A 20,861-nucleotide genomic window follows, 5' to 3' on the forward strand; every position below is an offset into this window, starting at 1 on the left:
CTCGGCCGTCGCCACCGGTGCTGGCCGGGGGCTCCCGGCGCCCCGGGGTTTCCGATGGGGGAAGCGGAGACGCAGGGGAAGCGGCTTCTCAACCCTCAAGAAGAAATCGAGAGCAACCCTCTGCAGCAATAAACTTGACATGTTTATTAATTAAACTATCACTTAAATAAAAAAAAGTGCATAGAAAATAAACATGTTTAAAAACTCCTTTGTTTTTTTGTTTTTTACAACTATGTACACTTTTTTATTTTTACATTCAGTCTTTTGCAGAGCTTTCAGCATTTTTTTTAACTATTAAAGTATTTCCTTCTTCCCTGTGACAGGGAATTAACACTGATGTACTTTAGACACGTTTCCTCTTTTTTTCTTTTTTTTTTTTTAAAAAAAAAAAAAAACCAAACCAAAACAAAACCAACAAACGAAAAACAAACAACCAGAAGCTTGGAAGAACACAAGAAAAAAAAAAAACCTGTAGAGAATTGTTATACATGATAAGTTGTCAAGAAATGTACTTCTAGAACATAACCTTGCCTTTGCAGAGCTTTTTTTTTTTTTGCCTTTTTTTTTTCTTTTTTTGAAACAATTATTCACCTACCTGTATTTACTAAAGAGACTGTTAAGTTCAATAAAAGAAACACCACAAGTATAGTTCTCGGTTGATAGACAAAGCTACTGTACCTCGTTAAAAAGAGACCAGGAAAGCACAGAGCACGTTTTTCCCCGTATGCAGGTGGTACCCCAACATTCATAACCGAAACGAGAGGAAGGAAAGGAAGAACCCGAGTTGTACAAGTACTGACTGGTAACAAGAAGGGCCGGGAGAGGCCGCGCCGCCCGCTCCCGGCCCCGGCCGCCCTCGCGCCCGGCGGGGACGCGCGGCTGGGCCCTCCCGGCCGGCGTTAGCAACTGTAACACAATCCTTACCTATAGTGTTAAGAGAAGTAAAAGCCATGGACCGATACTGAACTAGGCTTCATTACACGGTGCATTACTATATTAGTTCCTATATATATCGTATTTATAGTTATAAAAAAACCTCGCGAGTGTCAAGAGTGGACCAGTAGTATGGGTGTGAATGGCATGATTCTGCACAAAGACCGTCTCGCCGAAGAACCTGGTATTGCTTTGAAATGAAAGGAAACCCGAAAGAAAAGATACCCAGCCCTTTGCAATGACCCGCTTTTCCTTTAAAAAAAACCACCACGTCGGTTTGTACAAAGTAAAAGAAACGCCCTAAGGTTCCTTTTTTTTTTCCTTTTTCTTTTTTTTTTTTTCTTTTTTTTAGTATTTTCAGATACCGTGATCGGCGTCAGTCCTTATAAAATATACATTCATACACGGGGGAGCCGCGCTGCGCCCACCGCCGGCCCGGGCGGGACGGGGTCGAGGGGCGGCGGCAGCGAGCCCAGGCGCTCGCTGCCCCGCCCTCCCCCTGCCCCGCCGCCGTGCGTCCCCGAGGGCCCCGCTCGCCGCGGCGCATCTTCCCGGGGGTACAGACAGTTCCAGCGGCCGCAGCGGCTCCCGCCGAGGCAGCCACGACGGCTATAGCAGCAAAGCGGGCAGCCGGCCGGGTCGGTGGGCTCCGCCAGCCCTCGCGGGAGGAGAGACACCTGGCGCTCAGTTCTCGGGGGGCTGCCGCGGCACGCCGCGCCCCAACACCCCGCTTTCCCTCCTCCCCGCGTGGGGTGGCTTCGGGCAGCGCTTCCCAGCAGCCGGAGCCTCCTCCCGCAGCCAGGCGGACGGGAGGGATCTGCTTGCCAGGGAAGGCGCTCCTCCATCACCAGGGCGCAAGAGAAAACGCGGGGGGAGCTGAGCTGCTCGGGTAAATTCAGGGGCTTCGCCAAGGCGAGGGCCGTGCCCCAGCACTGCCGTCAGAAACGGGGAAGGGAAAGGACCGAGAGCGGCCGTGCGCGGGGCCGGGGTCCCCGGGGCGCGGGCTCTTTGGCCTCCTCAAGGTATGTGCGTTCCCAAACTGTCAGTGCATCAAATCATCTCAGTAACAAATGCAGCGTCAATCTGACTTTTCTTTCAATGGTTATCACCAAATCATCGCCACACAGTGCAATAACGAAAGGAAAGCGGCAGTTCCCGACCCTCTGAGAGCCCTGTTTCGTTCTCAGCTCAGAGGAGGAGGTCTCGGGGCTCAAAGGGGGTGGATTCGGGGTGCCGTCAGGTGCTCCCACCCCTTCCCCACCAGCCGCCGCCGCCTCGGAGCAGCCCTCCAACCCGCCGGCTCCCGGAACGGCTGCAAACCACCTGCAGGGACGGCCTGCAAAAGCGAGGGCGCTTCCTGCATCCCCTTCTCCACGGAAAAACGCATCTGCCTTCGAGAGAGAGACCGCGGGAGGAGGCGCGTGCCCCGGAGCAGCCTCCCCGTGAGAGCGGTACTGAGGGTCAGGGGTCTCTCCTTCTTCCTCATTTTTCTTTTTTAAATACACAGAGGGTGCCGGAGCAGGGCATGGCAGAATCGGGCCTCCTGCCTGGGGACACGGACGGCCCTTCAGGCAGAGACAAACCCCTCCTAGGCTGGGCAATCCTCCCTCCCGCCCCCATGCTGACCGGGAAATAAACTTTAAGGTCCAGCCAAACCTCCTGGAAACAGTTACTGAAGTCAAAAAGGCAGAACAAGAGTGAAGAACGAAAGAAAAAAACCCAAGCGTACTCCACCCCCCCCCCCCCCCCCCGCCCCCCCCCCCGGAGAAAGGATCAGACTGTGTCCGGCCAGGTATTTCCTATAACCGTCCTACGAAAATAAAAAAATCATTAAAAAGAGATTCTCTTAAATTAGGATAATACCACTGTTTAAAAAGCCTCGTCATAAGTGCTTTCCCCTATGAAGTGCTTCTCATAGAAAAATATACAAAATATATTTACATTTATAAAACCTTAAATACTAAACTGTAAACAGAACAGAGTAAAATCTAATGTCGCCCATTTGTCAGGCTCGGGGCTTTTCACTTCTTTCTCTGCATTTTTGTTTTGGAGGCGGGGAGCAGACCTGGGCGGGAGGAGGATTTACGCTCCTGGAACCAGGACGATAGTGTCTTTTGCTTCGCCTACAACAAGCTCGGTTCCTCAGCTACAGCAACCGCGCCAAGCGCTCGCTCCCGTCCCACGCGTTCCTGGCTGCGGCGCAGGCGAGGCGCGTTAGTGTTCGGCCTTGCCTCTGCAAGGAACCTGCGCTCCGCTCCGGCGCCTCTTCCCGCGCCTTTCGGGGAAGATGATGTGACTACACCCTGAAGACGGACGACGCCAGGCGCCTGCCTACCGGATCGCTCCCCGGCTGCCCCACCAGGCCCTAGGACGCTGCGGTGAGGCTGAGCGGAGCGGGTACCCTGGGAGCCTCCACGCAAGCCCTCCTGTGCCCCTGCTCTCCAGCGGTACGCAGCTAACCCCGCAGCAGGCTCTCACTCCCCGGCTCTCCCTAGCGACGCCTGTCCCTCGGACCAGCTCCACGGTGGCAGAGACCCTGCCGGCTGGAAGCGCCTCCAGCTCGCCGGGCAGAGGAGGCAGCCAGCTGCTGGAGACGGGGCCGGGGCAAGGCCTGCTTCCCTCCTACAAAGCCAGCGAGGGAGGGCGCTGCTGCAAGGAAGCCTTCGCTCGCCAAGACTTAGAGTGCCCGAACCGTTGGCACGGCCCTCTCTCTGCCAAAGAAGGCCAGGAATGCCCCTGCGCTCGGGCAGGGGTTTTGGAGCAAAACGCCAGCCAAACCCTCTTCCGCCCAGCTCCGGGCTGCTCCGTCCCGCGCTCCCCAGTGCGGCCTTCCTAGGCGGAACCGGCCAAGCCAGGCCCGCGCCGCGCAGCGGGTCCCCCGCGCCGCGCAGCACGCCAGCCGACTCGCAAATAGTGTTTTGCGGACGCATCGCACAAGGAACCGCAGACGGACAGACGCACGCATGCAGTCCTTGGGGCAGCTGGTTGCGGGGGCGCAGTCCCTCTCCTCAGAAGGAAAGCTCGCTCAAACACCGTGCTACTGAACTTCTGACACAGCCCTCGAAGGGGGTGGAGGAGGAGGAGACCTCCAGGTCTCCAAGACACGAGAGGGATAGAGGGACAGAAGCCGCGATCGCTTCCCCATGGCCGGGCCCACCTCCCCTCCCCTCTCCCGCTCAATAGCCCCACACTGAGAAACAAATACCAGGGGTGGGGGGAAACGAATAGCAAAAACATAATCACGTCGAGGATCTTCTCCAGTCGCTCGTGTCTTTCACAAGGGTGAGCGTGCGCATGCGAGACATGAAGATGTGGACTCTGACAGAGAAACAGAGCCGCCAGTCAGGTCCCTGAGCCCAGCCGATCTTCACTCCTGCCTCCGCCTCCCCGTCCCGTCCAAACGGCTGGGGAGGGACTCGCGTGAAGCTTTGGTACGCCCCAGGCCCTTCAGGGCTCGCTCGCAGCTGACGGAAGTTCTAGTTTAGAAACTTCCTGCACTTCTTGGCGCCGCAGTTACAGGGCAGTTTGTTGCTGGCGTCTTCAATGGGGAACTTGTAGTCGTACGTGAGCTCTTCCCCTCGGTAGATTTTGCGCATGGCGAAGATGACGATGTGTTTCTGGCCATCGATGTTGATGACCCGGGAGTAGCAGTTGGGCTCACAGGAGTGGTTGATGAAGCGGGCCGCGTTCCCGTGCATGGTGGCATCCACCACTTCGGAGTCGTCAATGCGGAACATGTAGCAACCGATCCCCTACGCACGGAGGACAGAGGGAGGGTTAGGTCAGGGAAGCGAAGGCACGGCCACCCTAGCAGAGGACCTAGCTCAGCACAGCAACCAAAAGCCAAGCCTTCAGGAGCACCTGCAACCTCTCTCCACCTTTCTCCGTGAGCTCACACTTGAATTGTTTCATCCCCGTGCTCTTTGGATCTGCAACGCTAAGACTGGACCGAGACCCTTCCCAGCCCGCAGGAGAAAAGCGGCAGCGCCTCTAGAGCTCCAGCAAGAACGGCAACATCCCGAGAAGCCGGCAATCCCAATCCACGGCGCTCCAAAGGCGGTCTTCACGTCAGCCTGTCCTACCTTCACAGCCACTTTCTAGCTCTCCCAAACTCTTTAAGAACTTCTACAAGAGCCCACAACTCACCTTACTGTCGTAGTATTTCTCTCGTTTGTCAGTGAGGATGGAGCGAATGACATTGCCTGAATATTCGATCACCATCTCACCTGCATCGATGTTCCTTTTGCAGAACAGACCCCGGCCATGGATGGGAGACCTAAAAGAGCAACCAGATAAGCAAACGTTTCAAGCGATACAAGCAGAGCTCCGAAGGTTGCGGGCGCTGCAGAAAACGGGTTACCCGTTGCAAGGATCCCCGCAGCACCGGTACTCTTCTCTAGCGTACCGCGAACAAGAACAGTACGAGGTCTCTCCTGCCCACTCCCGAGCACGTGCCTCAGCTATCACCAGCAAGGAAGCAGCAGTTTGTGCTGAGGATTACTTTTCAAACACATAAGCTAGGCGGGGAGGAGGAGGAGGGAAAAACCCCAAACCTGCTTTCTCCCCTCAATTGTGCAGTCTGACTTCCTAGAAGGTTTCCAGTTTTCACCTTCCTCCGTCCCGAAGGCAGCCGTACCAGAGCAAAACCTTACCTGTAGACACCGACTGCCTCCTTGGAGGTCTTCTTCAAGTGTCGGAAGCGCATGGGCATTGGCAGATCCATACTAGTCGCCCTCCTAGAACAAAGAGATGCTGCTAAGTGGTGCCCTCTGTTTGAGAGTCATGCCATACATGATCTGGGACACCGTCCAAGATGTAATTATTTAGACGCTGCGACGCTGCAGCTCACTGGGAGCACAATCAACACTCATTCGGTGTTTTTATGTATACGTAAAAGTTCGTTTCCTCCCTTTTCTGCCCAAATTCTCATTGGACTGTTTTACATAAGCAAGGAAAAGAAGCCTTCGAAGGAAGGCTGGTCTGGCAGTCCCCTCCACCTGCCAGTTCTCTCGCTACTGCCGGCATCTCCTCTACGTTTGCTAGTGCTCAGAAGCTTGCAAGTTTGAAACCCCACCTCAAAGAACACAACGCGTAACTAAGCCCGAGCAGCTTGTTTTAACACCGCAGCATCGTTTTCCCCTTTGAGCCTGTAAACCCTGCTGCATACCGGGCTGATTTCAGCTGTACTTCTTCCTCTTCCTCATCATTTGGGTTGTATTCTGGTGGCTGTCGGTGTTTAGAAGCCAAGAAATTAAACATATCAAATGCAGATTTCCTGCGATTTAAAGAGAGGAAAGGAAGTCTAGGTTTACTGACTGAAAATAAACGCGTCGCTGCCACAACAGTTTGACATGTTTACTGCTTTACACCTTCTCCAGTCTGTCCTCTCAAGAAAAGCCTTCTACGTGGCAGGGTAACGCACAACGGCTTCTGCGAACCGAGAATAAAAGCACCGGCCAGGAAAGCTTCGTTAAACAAAGCAACGGTCAACAAAGCGGCACAGAAAAGCCAGCGGGCTCCGAAGACGCGATGTAACTGATTTACACGGGGAAGCTGCTGACTTGTCTTTTTAACCCAGAGCTTTAGCGCTGTAGAGATTTGCTGCTTACGCCCTGCCACGGGGTTAGTTAATCGAGCAAACGTTAACCTTACGGCGACAAAGCCCACACTTGCCTCAGGTGGACTTCAGCCCTAGCAGAGCCGTGTGGGTTCAGGGGAGGTTCATTGGCCTCCTCCGGCTTGTGAAATCTGAACTTGTAGTTGTGGCAGTGCTTTGCTCCGTACAGTTGCTCAATCAGGAACACAACCGTATCGTGGATAATGCCCAGCATCCTCAAACCATTCACACCTGGAACAAGGGATAGAGCACAACAGAGGAAACCCAGCTGACAACGCAGACCTGGAGCACGAGGACGCAGCAGCTCGTTAAACATAACTTGCGTGCCAGCCTGCAATTTTCACGGGAGCGCTGTATGAGCTAGCTCATTCCCCACAGGGGCTTCCTATCATTTCACCAGGAAGAAGTTATCCTCCATAAAGCAGTTAGCAGCTGAGCTGAAACTCCTGAGACTCCGAACCCCGAGACGCTCACAGAAAGACCCGTTTGCTCCCGCACGCTCAAGAGCGCAGCAGACATGACTTTGGCGCTGGGTATTACCTGCAAAAGATAGCTGTTTCAGGCGGGCATTAGAACGGGCTTCTTGGACTTTGTCAGTCAGTGACTTCCAGGCATCTGCAGTCACACAAACAGAAGACAAGACAGTCAAAGAGTATCCGAGCGCTGGGCGCTGAGGATTGCCAAAACAGGTGCCTTGCTACGCCTCTTAATTTGCCGCATCGTATCGGGTTTCCGGCGAAACAACATACCGTCAGCAGACTTCTGCGTACGCGTGCAGTACGCCTTTCCCCAACAAAACGCTCATATTTAAATAAGCTAACGGGAGAGTATCAAGTTTGCATCCTTTCACGGGCCATAAATTAAGATCCTGGGATCCAATTGCTTCCATCCTCTCTAAAGTTCACTTTGGCATAAAGGGCAGTAAGTGTCTTCAGCAACTGGCCTGGAGGAAACATCTAGCCACCCTACTGAGCGATCCGCACTGACCGTTCCTTGACAAAGTATGGCTCAACACCATTGGTCAATTGATAAAACAAAACGGGACAATGGTTTAAAAAAACCCCACCCACCAAACTTTTTCAATAGTTCAATAGCTGCTAGGCATCGCTAGGAACTGGGATTGTTCTAGGGCTGTAAATCAAGGGGGCTTTGTTTTGTTTTGTTTTGTTTTTTAAATCTTAAAAAAAGAAGAGGAAAAGATCCTCAGAAGTCATATTTTTAGTTCTAGCAAGGAAAGCTAAAACCAGGGCGACCAAAACCGCACCGTTCTCACCTTCAATGCTTTCTGCGCAGATTTGAAAACCGTCATCGCTAGAGATCTCAAAAACCAAACCTTTCTTTGGTTTCTTCTCACCGAGACACTCTTTCCTCTTTTGTTCTTGCTGAAGCCAAAACATAAGCGGGGAGCTGAAAGTGCTCTCTTCTTCCTCGAGAGCTTTTGAGCCTAGAAAAGACAGAGGCCAGATGGAAAGAGGGTAGGGCGACGTTTTTTCCGCTGGTCGTTCCACAACTGAACGTTACCTACTAACTCGCTTTTTGACCAGTGACTCTGTCCAAGAAAAAAATCTAGACGGTGCTCCAGTAAGAGCGTGAAATCTCAAGTGCCGAAATCTCCACAAACTAAAAACAGAGACGTAACTACCTGTCCAATACCTATTAACAGCAAACAACCCCCTCCTCCCTTTGAAGCAAGGATAACAGGATGGTTAGCTGGGAGATTTTTCCCAAGAGAACGAGACATACGAAAATCAAAAAACCTCAGGGTACTGATTTCCCAGTCCTGGAGAATCCTGAGACTTGGTGCTTTTGAAGAGGCGACGTACCTGCATTTTCTTGCTCATTCGTTGAGTTCTGTGTTGACTGAGATTCTGGGAGGCCTGCCGTTTGCCTTGGGAGGGAAGGAGGAGAACGTGAAGGAAAACATTTAACAGCCTCCCTCACCTCACCTCAGCAGCCCCGAACACTCACCGACAAAACCCGAGAACTAGACAGAGGTGCAAGCACCTGTTCCCAGATCGCACGCTCTAACCAGTTCAACTGGAAACCGGCAAGTAAAGAGCTTCTACTCGGTAGCATTCCTTTTTGAGGCATCTATCAGGCTGTGGGCAGCAGCCTCGTTTAATACAGTCTGCGACCGGTTCTTTGCCTTAGCCCTACTCGGTAATAAGGCGTATGCTAACGTATGATCAGCCCGAACTGCATGAGCAGTCTTGTTTGCAGCAAGCAGCAAGCTTCCCAGAGCTACGTGCAACTTCATTTTAAAAAATGGCTCCATACCGCAGCTAAAAGTGACCATCGCTCGTTCCAGACTAAAAGCTCCCAAGGTATTTTAACTAGCAGAGTCAGACTCCTCTTTTTCTCTGAATAAATTTCCTTAAGCTCAAGCGAGCAGAATCTGATGGAAAAGCCTGTTCAATGCTTACCCTGCAGACTGGCCACACTGTTTCTGCGATGGCTGGTCTACACTTGCTGCATCCTGCATATCTGCCTTCATAGCAGGAGTCCTGGAACAAAAACGTTTAGGAACATTCAAAATACCTGCCAAGCCACGTGTGCCATAAACGAGGCCGGAAAGCAGTAAGAGATGCACCGGGAGTTGCCACGAGCGATTCAGCAGTTGAGCAGAACTACAGAAGCAGGAACAACTGCTCCTAAGATAGGAGGAACCAGGTCACGCTTCCAGCATCACATCAGAATCAGGACTTGCACTTCAGGGAGGAGGAGGAGGAGCACGAATCCGGGTGCAAGAGCAACGTGCCTGAGCGATCAAACGCAATGAGCTCAGGAGTCAAGAGGCGCGTGGCGGCACGTGGCAACGGCTGCAGAAAACACTTACGGACTAAAACAGATTGGCAAGCCTCAGCAACACAAAGAAGCTATTTTAAAAGGTTACGCTGCCTGAAGAGTTCTGGATTGACAGTTTAGAACCAGACCTGTTACAAGATGTTTACGATGACCGGGGAGTTACACAAGTGACATGCAGTATTTCTCAGTTACCAGGGAAATGACTTATTTCTCAGTAGCTGGATGTTGCTGTCTCTTAGTATCAGCCAGCCAGGACTGAAAGTCAGCGGTGCAACGTCTTTGGTGAAAAGCATAACTGTTGGCAGTGGGATACTAAGACACAGCTGTGGACCACAATCGATAAAACTGTCTAGTTTGGCATGTGAAACACAGACTAGCAGCTCTTATTCTCTCTACAGATCCATATTTCAAAGGGCGAATTCAAATATCAGTCTAACTTAACGTCTGGAAAGCGATCCTCTACTGCGAGAGACAAGCGCACGCTCTGCTGTCCTGACAGAGTGGGGAGCAAGCTTCTCCCCGTTTTCCCAGTTCCTCCCCAGTCCCTCTTGCCTGTAGGGGCTAAAGAGGAGGGAAGAGGGGCAGGAAGCAGAAACCGCACGCTGGAGAGACACTCAGCTCACAGAAACCGGCACGCAGTTTACAGTCTGGAGTCAGAATGACCAAGGCAACACCAGAACGGTGCGTCATTTTGGTGCCTTAGCGCGCTGCTGATAGCGCACTTAAAACTTCTAGAGCGCTTAGGCACGCTAACAACATAAAGGAATAGAACCCCTCACCCTTCTGAGTGCCGTTTTCTCTACCGATCTCTCTAAAGCACTCTTTAATTTGCCAGAGCTGTCAACGACGAATAAAGTCCTCAAGACCCTGATCCTCAAAGCCTCGGGTTTTATATCCTCCCCTTTCCAGAGGTAAAAGTTCTACTAACTCATACAGGGAGATCCGTGGGCAGCTGGGGTTTATACCTTAGAAATTATCCCTCAAAAGGAAAGCCTGCTGTAAAACTAGTGCGAGATTCTGCCTCGTACTGTTACAAAAGCCGAGGGATGAGCAAAACCAAAACGCTCCTCTTACCCTGTAGCTGAGACCTGGGGTGCAGCAGCGGCCCCTCTGTCGGGAACGTGCGCTTCAGAGGAACTGGTCCACACGTGAGAAGTCTTGTGCTTCTTCCCATTCCCTTTGTCTAGCGATGGCTGAATGCGTTTGATTTTCGGCTTCGTTTTCGTGGGACCCAGCACGGAGCTGCTCGCAGACTGCTGACCGGAGGACGGGGAGCCTCCAGGAGACGCTGAACTGGCGTGCATCACCGCCGAGGAAGCCTTGTTTTGTTCGAGTCCGGTATTATTTGGAACATCGACCAGTTGCGGAAAGCTCGACAACTGCGTCGTTGCCGAAGCTGTGCCAAGGTCCAGCTGGGAGGAAGCAACGCCCGTTTTGCTGGGCAAGAGTTGCGTCATATGCTGAAGCTGGTAAGAGCCTTCTGGGTCAGCAGACGACGGAGCGACCGTCATGCCCATCGTCTGTGCCGAAGGCAGAACACAGATGCTCGACGCAGCTGTCATCGCTGCCGTAGACGGAGTTTGGGATGCTCCCAGTTGCGAAAACATCCCGGAACTGGGCGGTAAAGTCACGTGCTGCTCCTGAAGACCAAGGCTTTGCTGACTAGCTTTGATCAGGAGGTTGCTTATCGAACCGAGGTCCCCTAATAACCCGGGGCTAGTTAACGTTACCGAACTTTGTCCCAAAACGTGACCAGGGACCGACCCACCAGTAGCAGGGGCCGCCGTGGCCTGCATGGATACGACATTCAGCACCGAGGAACTCGATGCTAGGCCTGATACAGGCCCCGCTGGAAGGTGACCGGCATCCGGCCCGATGACACTCGGAGACGTGCCGACCGCGGTCGTGGTCCCACCTTGCGGGAGCAAAGATGTTTGCTCAAAATACATGACCCCAGACTTGGACCTTTTGATAATATTGGGGACGGTTCTATGGGATGTTGAATTCGCAATGGTTCCCAAATCCAGCGGGTGGTTGGAAATCTGGGAAGGAGCAAAATTAATTAAGGTCATGTTGGAGACCATATCCGGAGGAGCTATAGCAGAAGGGGTTCCAGAGGGAGCCAGCTTCTTATTCTTCCGCGACTGCAGACGAGAGATGGGCCGTTTCTTGCCCAGGGCGGCAGCTGGCGTAGAGGCGGTGGTACCGAGGTCTGTCCTCTGACTAGCTTCAGACACTAAGAGCTGAGGATCAGGGGGTGGCTGCACACCGATCAGAAGGCCTGGCGAAGGACTGCTGATGTTGGGTGGGAAGCCAGTCTGAGCGGCCGTGGAGAAGGGATGTATATGCTGGTGATGGGACATGGGCAGCAGCCCCTTGCTCGTGGGAGGGAACAACGACTGAGACGACGGCAAGCTTGGATTTAGTCCCGTGGTCAGCGTGAGCCCGCTCCCCATGGGCCCCAGCACCGAAGCGTTGGTCTCCATCACGCTCTGCGCAGAGCTGACAGAAGGCGTTAACTGTATCTTTTGCGTAACGCCGTTGGGAAGGGTTTGGAGGACGTACAGCGGCTGCATGTTTTGGTTGACTACCAGAAGTTTTTCTGCGGCTGGCTTGAGGTGGGGCGGCGTTGTCTGCACCGCAGCGTTGGAGATCTGCGAGGGGCCGGGGCTGTCCGTGGAGTTTGGCACGTACTTCTGGCTCTGGAGGGGGACGGTGGGCGATACCGGCACCTGGATACCCGGTGTCCCGCTGTTTCTCGTTAAATCCTGGTTGCTGCCGTGCCCTTGCTCGACGGGGCCGCAGGGCGGGCTGGCTATATGCTCGGCATCTATGTGACCCTGGATGAAGTGATCGGGAGTCATGTGCCCTTCGGGGCTCGGGTCTACTCCTGGACTCAGGAGAGCTGCGTCACCTTCCCCCGAGGCAGATTTCTCTGTGACCGTCACTCTCTTCTCCCCAGACTCCGTGGCAGGCAAGGCGAGCATCGACCTCTCGCCAGAGTTGGAGAGCGAAGACTCCGAGATGACGGCGAGCCTGTTGTGGTTTTGGCTGGGCACCGTAGGGCTGCGCGTGGTCAGAACAGAGAGATCGGAAGGAAGCTCCAGCGGCAGTTCAAACTGTTCCTCCGCTGATATGGAGGAAGAGACGCTGCTGTCCACCGGCTCGGCGGTCGGCAGCTGCTGGGAGAACACCTCAAACAAACCCATGTCCTTGCCACGGTTGCTGTCGAGACCTAGGCCTTCTCCGAGCGTTAGAAGTTCGGACGATGAGGACTCCGGACTTTCTCCCAACGCCTGCATGGACGGCGTGTTCTTTAGTACAAAGTCCATGATGTCGGAAGGGAGGATGTTCCCACAGTCGTCGCTGTTGTTATTGTCAGAGTCGGATTTCAGAAGTTCTGTGTTGAAAGTGTCCAGTAAGTTCTTGTCAGAAGGGGTGCTTGCGTGAGCCCTGCGGCCCGTTTCCAACGAGCTCAGCTGAGCTTCCAGCGAGTCCTGACCTTGCGCTTTCACCCTGCTCACAGGATGGCAGTTATCAATCTTTGGGTCGGTTTTGTGGACAGCGGAGCTCTTGGTGACTTGTACTTTCTCTCCGGCTTCTTCAGTCCTGTCTAGCTTTAAGTTCTCCGTTCCGTTTTCTTTACTGCTCCTTTTAGTTACTTGGCCGACCTTTCTCGTTGTTGCCGTGACGCTTGTATCGCTTTCGGTTCCGTCATCCACCCCGTCTAGCTGTGAGATTTTTGGAAGATCGCACTGCTCCTCCTCCCTGAATAAGTTATGGGATGCAAGCCTCTCCTCCGCGTTCGAGGAAACCACCGTTCTAGTGAAATTGTAGTAGTACAAGTCGTCTTCATCTGATGTGCTCAAGTCATCCGCGCCATCCACCTGTCCTTCTGCAGACCGCTTCCCTCGCTTCTTCCCAGTTGAGTTACTGTAGAAGGGAATGTCTTCCTCTCCGTAAGACCTCACGCCGTACAGAGGAGTCAGTCCAAAGAACATGTTGGACCTGGCCCGAGCACTTCGCCGTGGGTACCTCCGCTTGTACGAGCCTTCTTCCGGAGCTTTCGTTCCATCCTGGAGCATCAAGTTGTTGTCTTGAACGGGCAAGTTTTCGAACGCGTTATTCTGAGATTCCTGTGCTGGCGCTTCGTTTGGACTTCCCTGAACTGCAGGGTTATCGCCCGGGCTTTCCGAAGTTGAGGAGGGCTCTGCCAAGGCGGACAGTTCTGCGCCTGCAGACTGAGGCTCAGCATCACTTTCCGGCTGCGCGTTTTTAGACTGGCTTTCGCTTTCCATCTTGAGCGGAGTCAGAGTGACTTTAACGGTGCGCTTTCTCGGTGCCTGCGATTCTTTAGAGGCCGCTTCGATCTGCGCTGCAGAACCTTTAGACGGCCCTTGGGAAGGCGGAGACTTCTCGCCAGCCTTTTCAGCAGGAATGTTATTACATAATCTCTGGCTCATTTGTTCAGTTGCCAAACCCTGGCTACCAAATTCGGGTTTCAGGTTTCCTTCATCGCTGCCTACCGCTTGACTTGAATCTGTAAGGGGTTTCAGGGAATGCTTCTCTTTAAAACTGTCTTTCATTAACTTTTTCCCCTTCTGGCGCCGGTCTCTAGGGGCAGAAAGTACCTGCTCACTGGCTGCAGGAGATCTGCTATTTACTCCAGCCGACTTCAAGTTCTTTGCGTCCATCTCGTCAACTGCAGTCGTTTTCTCTGGCTGCACAGGTTCCACGTGCTGATCTCTCTCTTTCCTTGGGCCTCTCTGATGCAAAGGTGGAAAGGATATTCCTTCTTTGGAAGGAAATGATCCTGAGCAGTCCTGAAAGGTTCCTATTTTAACGTTCGTTTCTGCGCCCGATGAACTGGTCGGTTGAGAGGATGTTTTGGAGTTCCCTCCAGAAGCAAAACTGTGAGCTGGATAATCTGGGTCCTTTGAGGTCAGTGTTTTCATCTTCTCCCCCTTAGAAGGTGCAGCTTTGGCTATCAAATCTGAACTGCTAGAATGTTTTCCTTCCGTTGACTGAGGTGCATCCAGCTGGTAAGTTTTACTCCCGCTTGGAGCCGCTGTTTTCTGGGAGCCTGAACTGGTAGCGCAACTTTGAACTGGAGCGCTTGGAGCAGCGGCACTCGCCGGTACCACAAAGCGGTCAGTACTTTTGATGCTCAGTTCGTGTTCTGAAGAGGGCCCCGTGCCGGAAACTGATGACACGCTGTGCCTGGAATAAGCGTTCCCAGCTCGCGTAGGGGAAATCATCCGGAGTTTTGATTGCTGCTGTGACAAAGAGGAGGTGCTATGTCTCCGAGAACCAATGCTCTTAAGTCCAGAGGACAGTAAAGGATCTCCTACTGTCACTATTTCATGGGTCACTGGGGTAGGACTTCCTGAGAAAAGAAGGCAAGAAAGACTGTCAAGTGATCTGAAACCTTCACACTAATGCACACCCAATTCCTTTGTACAAAACACAAGGAAAAAAAAAAACCCGGCAAAACCTTTCAGCCAAATAGATCTGACGTGATGATTCCCGAGACAGGTATTCAAAATCTGATACTGTCAATCGGCATTCACCACGTAGAGGTGACACGTTTCTATCTCAGGGGTCTGTATCTCAACTGGAGCTGTGAATTTTCTGCATCACTTTGAAACAAACCCCGAGTCATTCATGCGGAAAGAGCAGCTGAACGACGATACCAGATTCCCAATTCTCTCTGGAAAAATGCCGGCTGAGACGATTAAGTCCCTAACTGATGTTACAGCTCTTCCGTATTACTGCTATTGTACCCCCCAAACAGAGTTTTCTTAACCCCAGGGCCATTTTTGTTTCAGTCGTACATTTCTTGACAGGCCATTTTCTGTGCATTTTCAGAACTTTCCTTCCCTCAAACCTACTGCCGTTTCACTATTTTCTCTAGCAAGAGAAAACTAAACACCACATTCTGAATGAAGCCAAACAAAGACACGAACCAGACCGAAAATATTTCCAGAACAAAAAACCCCGCTCCCCCAAACCCCAAAATTCAAGTCAATGGCCCTTGAAATACCTGCAGAGGGTAACGGCCTAGAGCCGGGAGACCTCTGTGCGGATGGATAACTTGGCGTCCGGAGCCTGGGGCCCTTTGAGACCACCGGATAGTAGCAGGAACTAGAGGTCTGAGAATGCAAGGGACGATCTGGTGATGGTGGGCTTACAATTTCATGTGTATTTCGGCTGTCTTTAGGTAGAGTTTCTGTCGTTGCATAGAAGAGAAACAACTGTATAAGCCATCACCAAACCCTAAAAGCCACGATCTGGTAAAGTATACATTGCTATCAGGTTTCACTTGGAGAATCAGGGCGTTTGTTAAACACACACAAAGTCAAAGATTACTCCTTCCCTGCTGTCAGACCACGTCCGGTTTCGTCTCCTAAGAACGTTTTCGAACACTTGCAGCACTCCCGTAATCCTCAGCTTACACATGAAGCACCATTACTTTTTAATAAAGTTTAAGCTTCAATGACAACAATTCATTAAGCTTCAATGACAATGACAACGATTCTACAATGTTTTAAATAAAAAAATCTTCCACAGCCTCACCTGCTGGGAACCGGGAAGGATAAGGTTGAGGTCTGTGGGGTTTTTTAATGAATCTTTTCAAACTCTCCTACGGATACAGAGCAGGCAATTTGGAAATACAGCAGTGCCATGCTACTCTTCGACACAGTACTTAACAACCCCCATATTACACCCCAACGCTGACACGTGAAGCACGATTTGAAGTTTTAGATCACTAGAAAAATCCCAGATCTGGAGACCAGAACACATTACTACAGTAGTTTCCATTTGGCTTGTGTTTTCCAAGTTACCAGGACACTCAGGAGCTTATTAGCTCTTTTTGTTTGGGGTTTTTTTTTTTTTTTTTTTTTTTAAAGTCTTAAGATGCCGTAACGTAATTTGGAAGCCTGAAGTCGATTTGAGTCCAAATCGCTTTAAGAGAGACAGGTCCTAGCCACTGCCTGGCTTTCTGGTAAGTCTACGCTATGGCAAAAACACACCGAGAATGTACTTTTAGGAAGGCCTTAAAAGATCACCTGTAAGGGGAAGCGGGCTATGGGCAATTGTTCTGTTATCGTCATGCTCTACAGTGCTGTTGATGTCAGGTTCTATGACCGGAGGTCGGCACTCCATGATCTTGCAGGTATACACGCAGCGCTTCCTGGCATCTGTGGTGCTCCAGTACACCCTGGAGCACCTGGAAGACAATTCAACGCAAGACAGTTTACTCAGCAGTCGAGTAAATCTCAGCATTCCTATTTTAACTTCTCAGTTTCTCAAAATTACATGGGGCAAAGGCTTCCTGGCAGAACATGCTGCACACCTACCTTCATCACAGGATTCCCGAACACGGTACGAGAGCTACAGTCAATTTGTACATATGTTACTTCAGCGCTGGTTTGGCATCTAACGTGCTGAAAGACACCTGATCACGAAACAGCTTATACTCACTGATAGCCGATGGGAAACAACTTATCTTCACAGTCTGAGAGGTCGTTCAGAATTCCTAAGCAGTCTATCGTCATTGAACCTGAGCAGAAAGGGGAGCAGGGAAGTCCTGTGAACCAGATTCTGGCACCAAAGGTGGGTGAGGTGTCCAGGGACTAGACCTTACCAATCATCATGTGGATGTTCTCTGGTTCCAAGCCACTAAGAAATTTTCTTCTCAAACTGATCCCTTCAAAGTCCACAAAAACTCTCCTCAGAACTTCAAACCCATTCTCAGGAACCACCTGGAACAAGAATCCACAAAACCACACGTTAATTTTAAGGGAGCCACCACGCGTACGCTATGCAGCCCGTCGACAACTCGATCCTCCATTTGCTCTTTCGGTTTTTGAACTGCCACACGGCGCCGCTTGCCGAACTTCCCCAGGCCGGTTATACGGCTGGCTTCTTTTTAACCGCCTGGCCCTTGTTAGTAAGAAGCACGTTCAATCCTGGCTTCTCAAAGGCGCTCGTCGTTACGGACTAACCTCGTGTCCGGACAAGGCGGGGTGTGAAAGAAGAATCTCACCTCTCCTTTGATCAAGTCACGATGCCTCTGGCAGTAAACTTTCTTATCGTCCAGGAAGACACAGTTCTTGGCTCGCGAGCACATGAAATGATAGTTACTGGTACAGGAAGTGAGGCAGCAGCCTACTGTGGCACCGGACTTCTGGCAGAACTCGCATCTCTACGCAAAATAAAACCAAAAAGGGGGGTGGGAGGAAAGGTTAACAAGTAATCCCTTCTAAAAGCAGGTCACCGTTACTGTTGTCAGTTGTTTTTCTTTGGCACAGAGAGCAGCTTAGAGCAAAGCCTGACCTCCCACTTCAACGCCGTAACGTTCCACTACCGTGACTCACATGCACAAGTGAAACGTGGAGGAGGAGGTGAGAGGAAGAAGGATCCCTCACACAGAACAACTTTTGAATTTGCAGACTGGTTCCTCCAGGCCTCAGACTTTCTTGCTGGCACTCCATATCCGAGAGTTGTATCTGCAAGCTGCACTGATTAATACGGCAACTATTTCTCCCGCACAGGGTATTCCCCACGTGGGCAGCTCACTTCTGGCTAAGAGCAGCCCTATTCCACCACTTCTGCCGTTTTAATAACTGTTTAGGATTGCATGACAGTCCTGAAACAAAATTCAGACAACCTAGCTTCTAGTCATGCTTCCAGCCTCGTTTCGTTCGTCTGGAAAGTACGCAACAAGCACTTCACGACAGGAAGATCGTTTTGTTTTCTAAGACCGCTTAGGAGTTCAGAAAAAAAAAGACGCCCCGTCGTTCTTTTTGCAGTATTTGGTGGAGTAGCTATGTACGAGCTAGACGTCAAGATCCTTCATCTGTACTGAAACGCAAAAATGTCCCTTGATCTCCACCCTAAATTGGACAATACTTGCTTCCCGTTTTTATTTCGTTTCTACATGTATAAAATTTAACCTAGGTCAAAACAGGAGGCACAGGCTTGCTCTCCCTCCTTGGAGTTCCTCTGCTCTCATCAGCTCGGACCGCCAGAGACGATCTGGTAAGTCCTTGTACCGGAGAGACAGCTCTTGGGCTTTAACACAGCATTTGGCCGTGCTCTAGATATTCTGCATTATTTTTAAAAACAGGTGGCAACTACAGGTATGGCACCAACTGCTTAAGCTTTAGCATTGGCAATTGAAAACCTTCTGAGAAAAACATGGCTCCAATTCTCCTGTTACAAGTTCCTTTTGGTCTCTAAAATATTTCTGAACCGGGCGAGGATAGAATAAATTTTCAGAAATCTTCAGTCAGTTCTATTACATATAGTGTTAAAAAAACACCAACCAACCAACGAAAAAATGCAACCAACCAACCAACCCACCCAACCCTCCCAAAAAAACCCCCAAACCCAAAACAAAATCCGCAGGAGAGGACAGAGCAGAAAACGCGCACACACAAGGAATCTTTTAGCCGGGTTCCCGTCTCGGTCCTGTGCAAATCGGCGTGAAGTTTAACGAGTATTCTTTACGTATACCCACCAGCTGCTTTCCCCTGATCACAGCCATGTGCACGTTTTTCAGAGAACCATCATCATCCTCAAACACTTCTGCTGACCATAAAGCACAGTTCACGTGTGTCCATTCATTCTGGCCAATATAGAGAAGGCGTCCTGCATCCTAAAGAACGGAAGGAAACGTTCTTTTCCAACGCTCCACGAGACGCAGCAACGCACAAAAGCATCCAGCCTGTCCACAGCACCAAATCCACGGGACTGCTTAAGTCAGCTCCCATCACAACGGGCGCGTGCCGGATACTCACGTTAGCGCTGTCGTCACCGTATTTCAGGCACAATGCGCACTGTCTGTTGTCTTCTACATCCGGAGGTGGGTTAAGTTCAGGACTGTCCTCTCTGCTTCTGTCAGAGCCTGGGAGTTAGAAGAGAGAACGCTGTTTGTTCCGGAGAGTCAGGGAGGCAGAATTTAATCTGGAAAGACTGTCAGTAAGAGAACAGGGTAGAAGAGCCAAGCAGCAGCCTGGAGTTTTCAATAGCCAGCTTGTAAAGCGAGGAAAAGCACACATCGGCCTCCACGCAGGTCTCGCTCTGCGAGAAGAGAGGCAGGTGCAAACGTGTTTCTGGGCCCAAGCTCGGCTCAGAAACATGCCATAAGTAACAGCCTCTGAACGATTTTAGGTCACAGAGGTCTCCAAAATTCTTCAGTCACGTACAGAACTAACACCGCCCTCTCTTTGCTGCTAGGAGGATTGGAACGAAGCACTCTGGGTTTGGGACCGTTAGCAAGGCAATCGGTTTTCTTACCAGAGATAGGCGGTGTAGGAGGATGTAGAGGAGTCGGTGAGTCTGGCTCTCCAGGCCCTTTGGGTTTTGGAGCTGGAATGATTTTCTTCATCAGAGGGGGCTGTTCAGTGCGGTTGTTCTCTTCACGCTCCTGCCACTGAGCATAATTATGGTCAAGCGAAGGGGGCAGCACTGCATTCGGCAACATACCACTGCTGAAATGCAACAAGGAGTCAGCTGTCAGACCCGGCTACTCCAGCGCACCTCGTGCCCTCTCTACCAGCACTACTGACATTCGGCACGCAGTAACAACTCGTTTCATTACCTACAGTCCACACACGCTCTCGACAAGGGCTATGGCCGGGCACTTACATTCATTTTAAGGTTTGTGACGTGGCTGGCTGTTTCTTTTGAGGGCAACAGATGCAGCAGGAGGGCCACACCAAATGGGGGTGAGGAGGAGGAGGGGGAAGGAAGGGCAGGACTGGCATGCCAACGCACAACATACCTAGTTCTAAATGATTTTTTTGGTTACTCTGCTTTAGAACAAGGAAGTGCACACAAAACCTGCGAACGGGATTACCGTTTCACTTCTTAAGAAAAAAAATTTAAAAAGGAAAAGAAAAAACGAAAACAGAAAACCCAACCCCAAAACCAGGCTCTCTTGATACTTTTCGCTTGGACAGCTGGCAAACCGCAGGGTGTCACAGTCGGACACAGAACAATTACTTACTTGCTTGTTACTTTATTTGGCTCCCAAAATCTGGACTTTTTTACACTGAACCATGGAAAAACACGCTCCATTTGCTGAAGGAAAACAACACTCCATTAGAAATGTTATACAACATACCCCAGAGTTCAAAGACATTCAGCTGAGATCTACCGTAAATGCACAACTAGTAAGATTTTGTTAATGTCAACAACCCTGACAACGTAATATTTTACTCCTGGAAGTCCCCAAGCAGCAGCAAGCGTGTTGGGCCCTCTGGCTTCCAACAGCAACAAGCAGTGGTATGACAGCGAGCAGATTTCAAAGTAACTGTAGCCCAGCTCACCCGAATAAAGAAGGACTTGACCATGCTATTGGCTTTCTTAACTTCCGGCTGCCCTCCATCGGAATTAATGGCTGCTTGAATTATCTTCACGATATCGTCACTAAAATCCAGCTACGAGAAAGCCACAAAATTTCTCATTAGCAGGATTGTTTCTCGTACAGCTGCAC

The 20,861-nt window shown here is 51.1% G+C and overlaps 1 protein-coding gene across 2 annotated transcripts in view; it reads right to left on the bottom strand.

Annotated features, from left to right (window-relative positions):
* Window positions 1-121: 121 nt before the first annotated feature.
* KMT2A (lysine methyltransferase 2A) overlaps window positions 122-20,861 on the bottom strand; it is a 49,027-nt gene continuing 28,287 nt past the window's right edge. The window contains exons 17-36 of one of the 2 annotated variants that reach the window (XM_075116149.1): window positions 20,695-20,805; window positions 20,373-20,446; window positions 19,661-19,851; window positions 19,162-19,268; window positions 18,882-19,019; window positions 17,406-17,564; window positions 17,004-17,121; window positions 16,841-16,919; window positions 16,426-16,586; window positions 15,399-15,584; window positions 10,430-14,741; window positions 8,974-9,054; window positions 8,374-8,438; window positions 7,824-7,994; window positions 7,091-7,165; window positions 6,607-6,781; window positions 6,101-6,208; window positions 5,586-5,669; window positions 5,080-5,209; window positions 122-4,685 (exon numbers count right to left, since the gene is read on the bottom strand). In XM_075116149.1, the coding sequence (XP_074972250.1) occupies window positions 4,410-4,685; window positions 5,080-5,209; window positions 5,586-5,669; window positions 6,101-6,208; window positions 6,607-6,781; window positions 7,091-7,165; window positions 7,824-7,994; window positions 8,374-8,438; window positions 8,974-9,054; window positions 10,430-14,741; window positions 15,399-15,584; window positions 16,426-16,586; window positions 16,841-16,919; window positions 17,004-17,121; window positions 17,406-17,564; window positions 18,882-19,019; window positions 19,162-19,268; window positions 19,661-19,851; window positions 20,373-20,446; window positions 20,695-20,805 (6,801 nt within the window). In that variant the 3' untranslated portion in view covers window positions 122-4,409. Of the gene's footprint in view, window positions 4,686-5,079; window positions 5,210-5,585; window positions 5,670-6,100; window positions 6,209-6,606; window positions 6,782-7,090; window positions 7,166-7,823; window positions 7,995-8,373; window positions 8,439-8,973; window positions 9,055-10,429; window positions 14,742-15,398; window positions 15,585-16,425; window positions 16,587-16,840; window positions 16,920-17,003; window positions 17,122-17,405; window positions 17,565-18,881; window positions 19,020-19,161; window positions 19,269-19,660; window positions 19,855-20,372; window positions 20,447-20,694; window positions 20,806-20,861 lie in introns of both variants that reach the window. The other variant, XM_075116148.1, reaches the window with a different exon arrangement.

This window comes from Phalacrocorax aristotelis, chromosome 22, assembly GCF_949628215.1.
Source record: "Phalacrocorax aristotelis chromosome 22, bGulAri2.1, whole genome shotgun sequence".
NCBI lineage: Eukaryota > Metazoa > Chordata > Aves > Suliformes > Phalacrocoracidae > Phalacrocorax > Phalacrocorax aristotelis.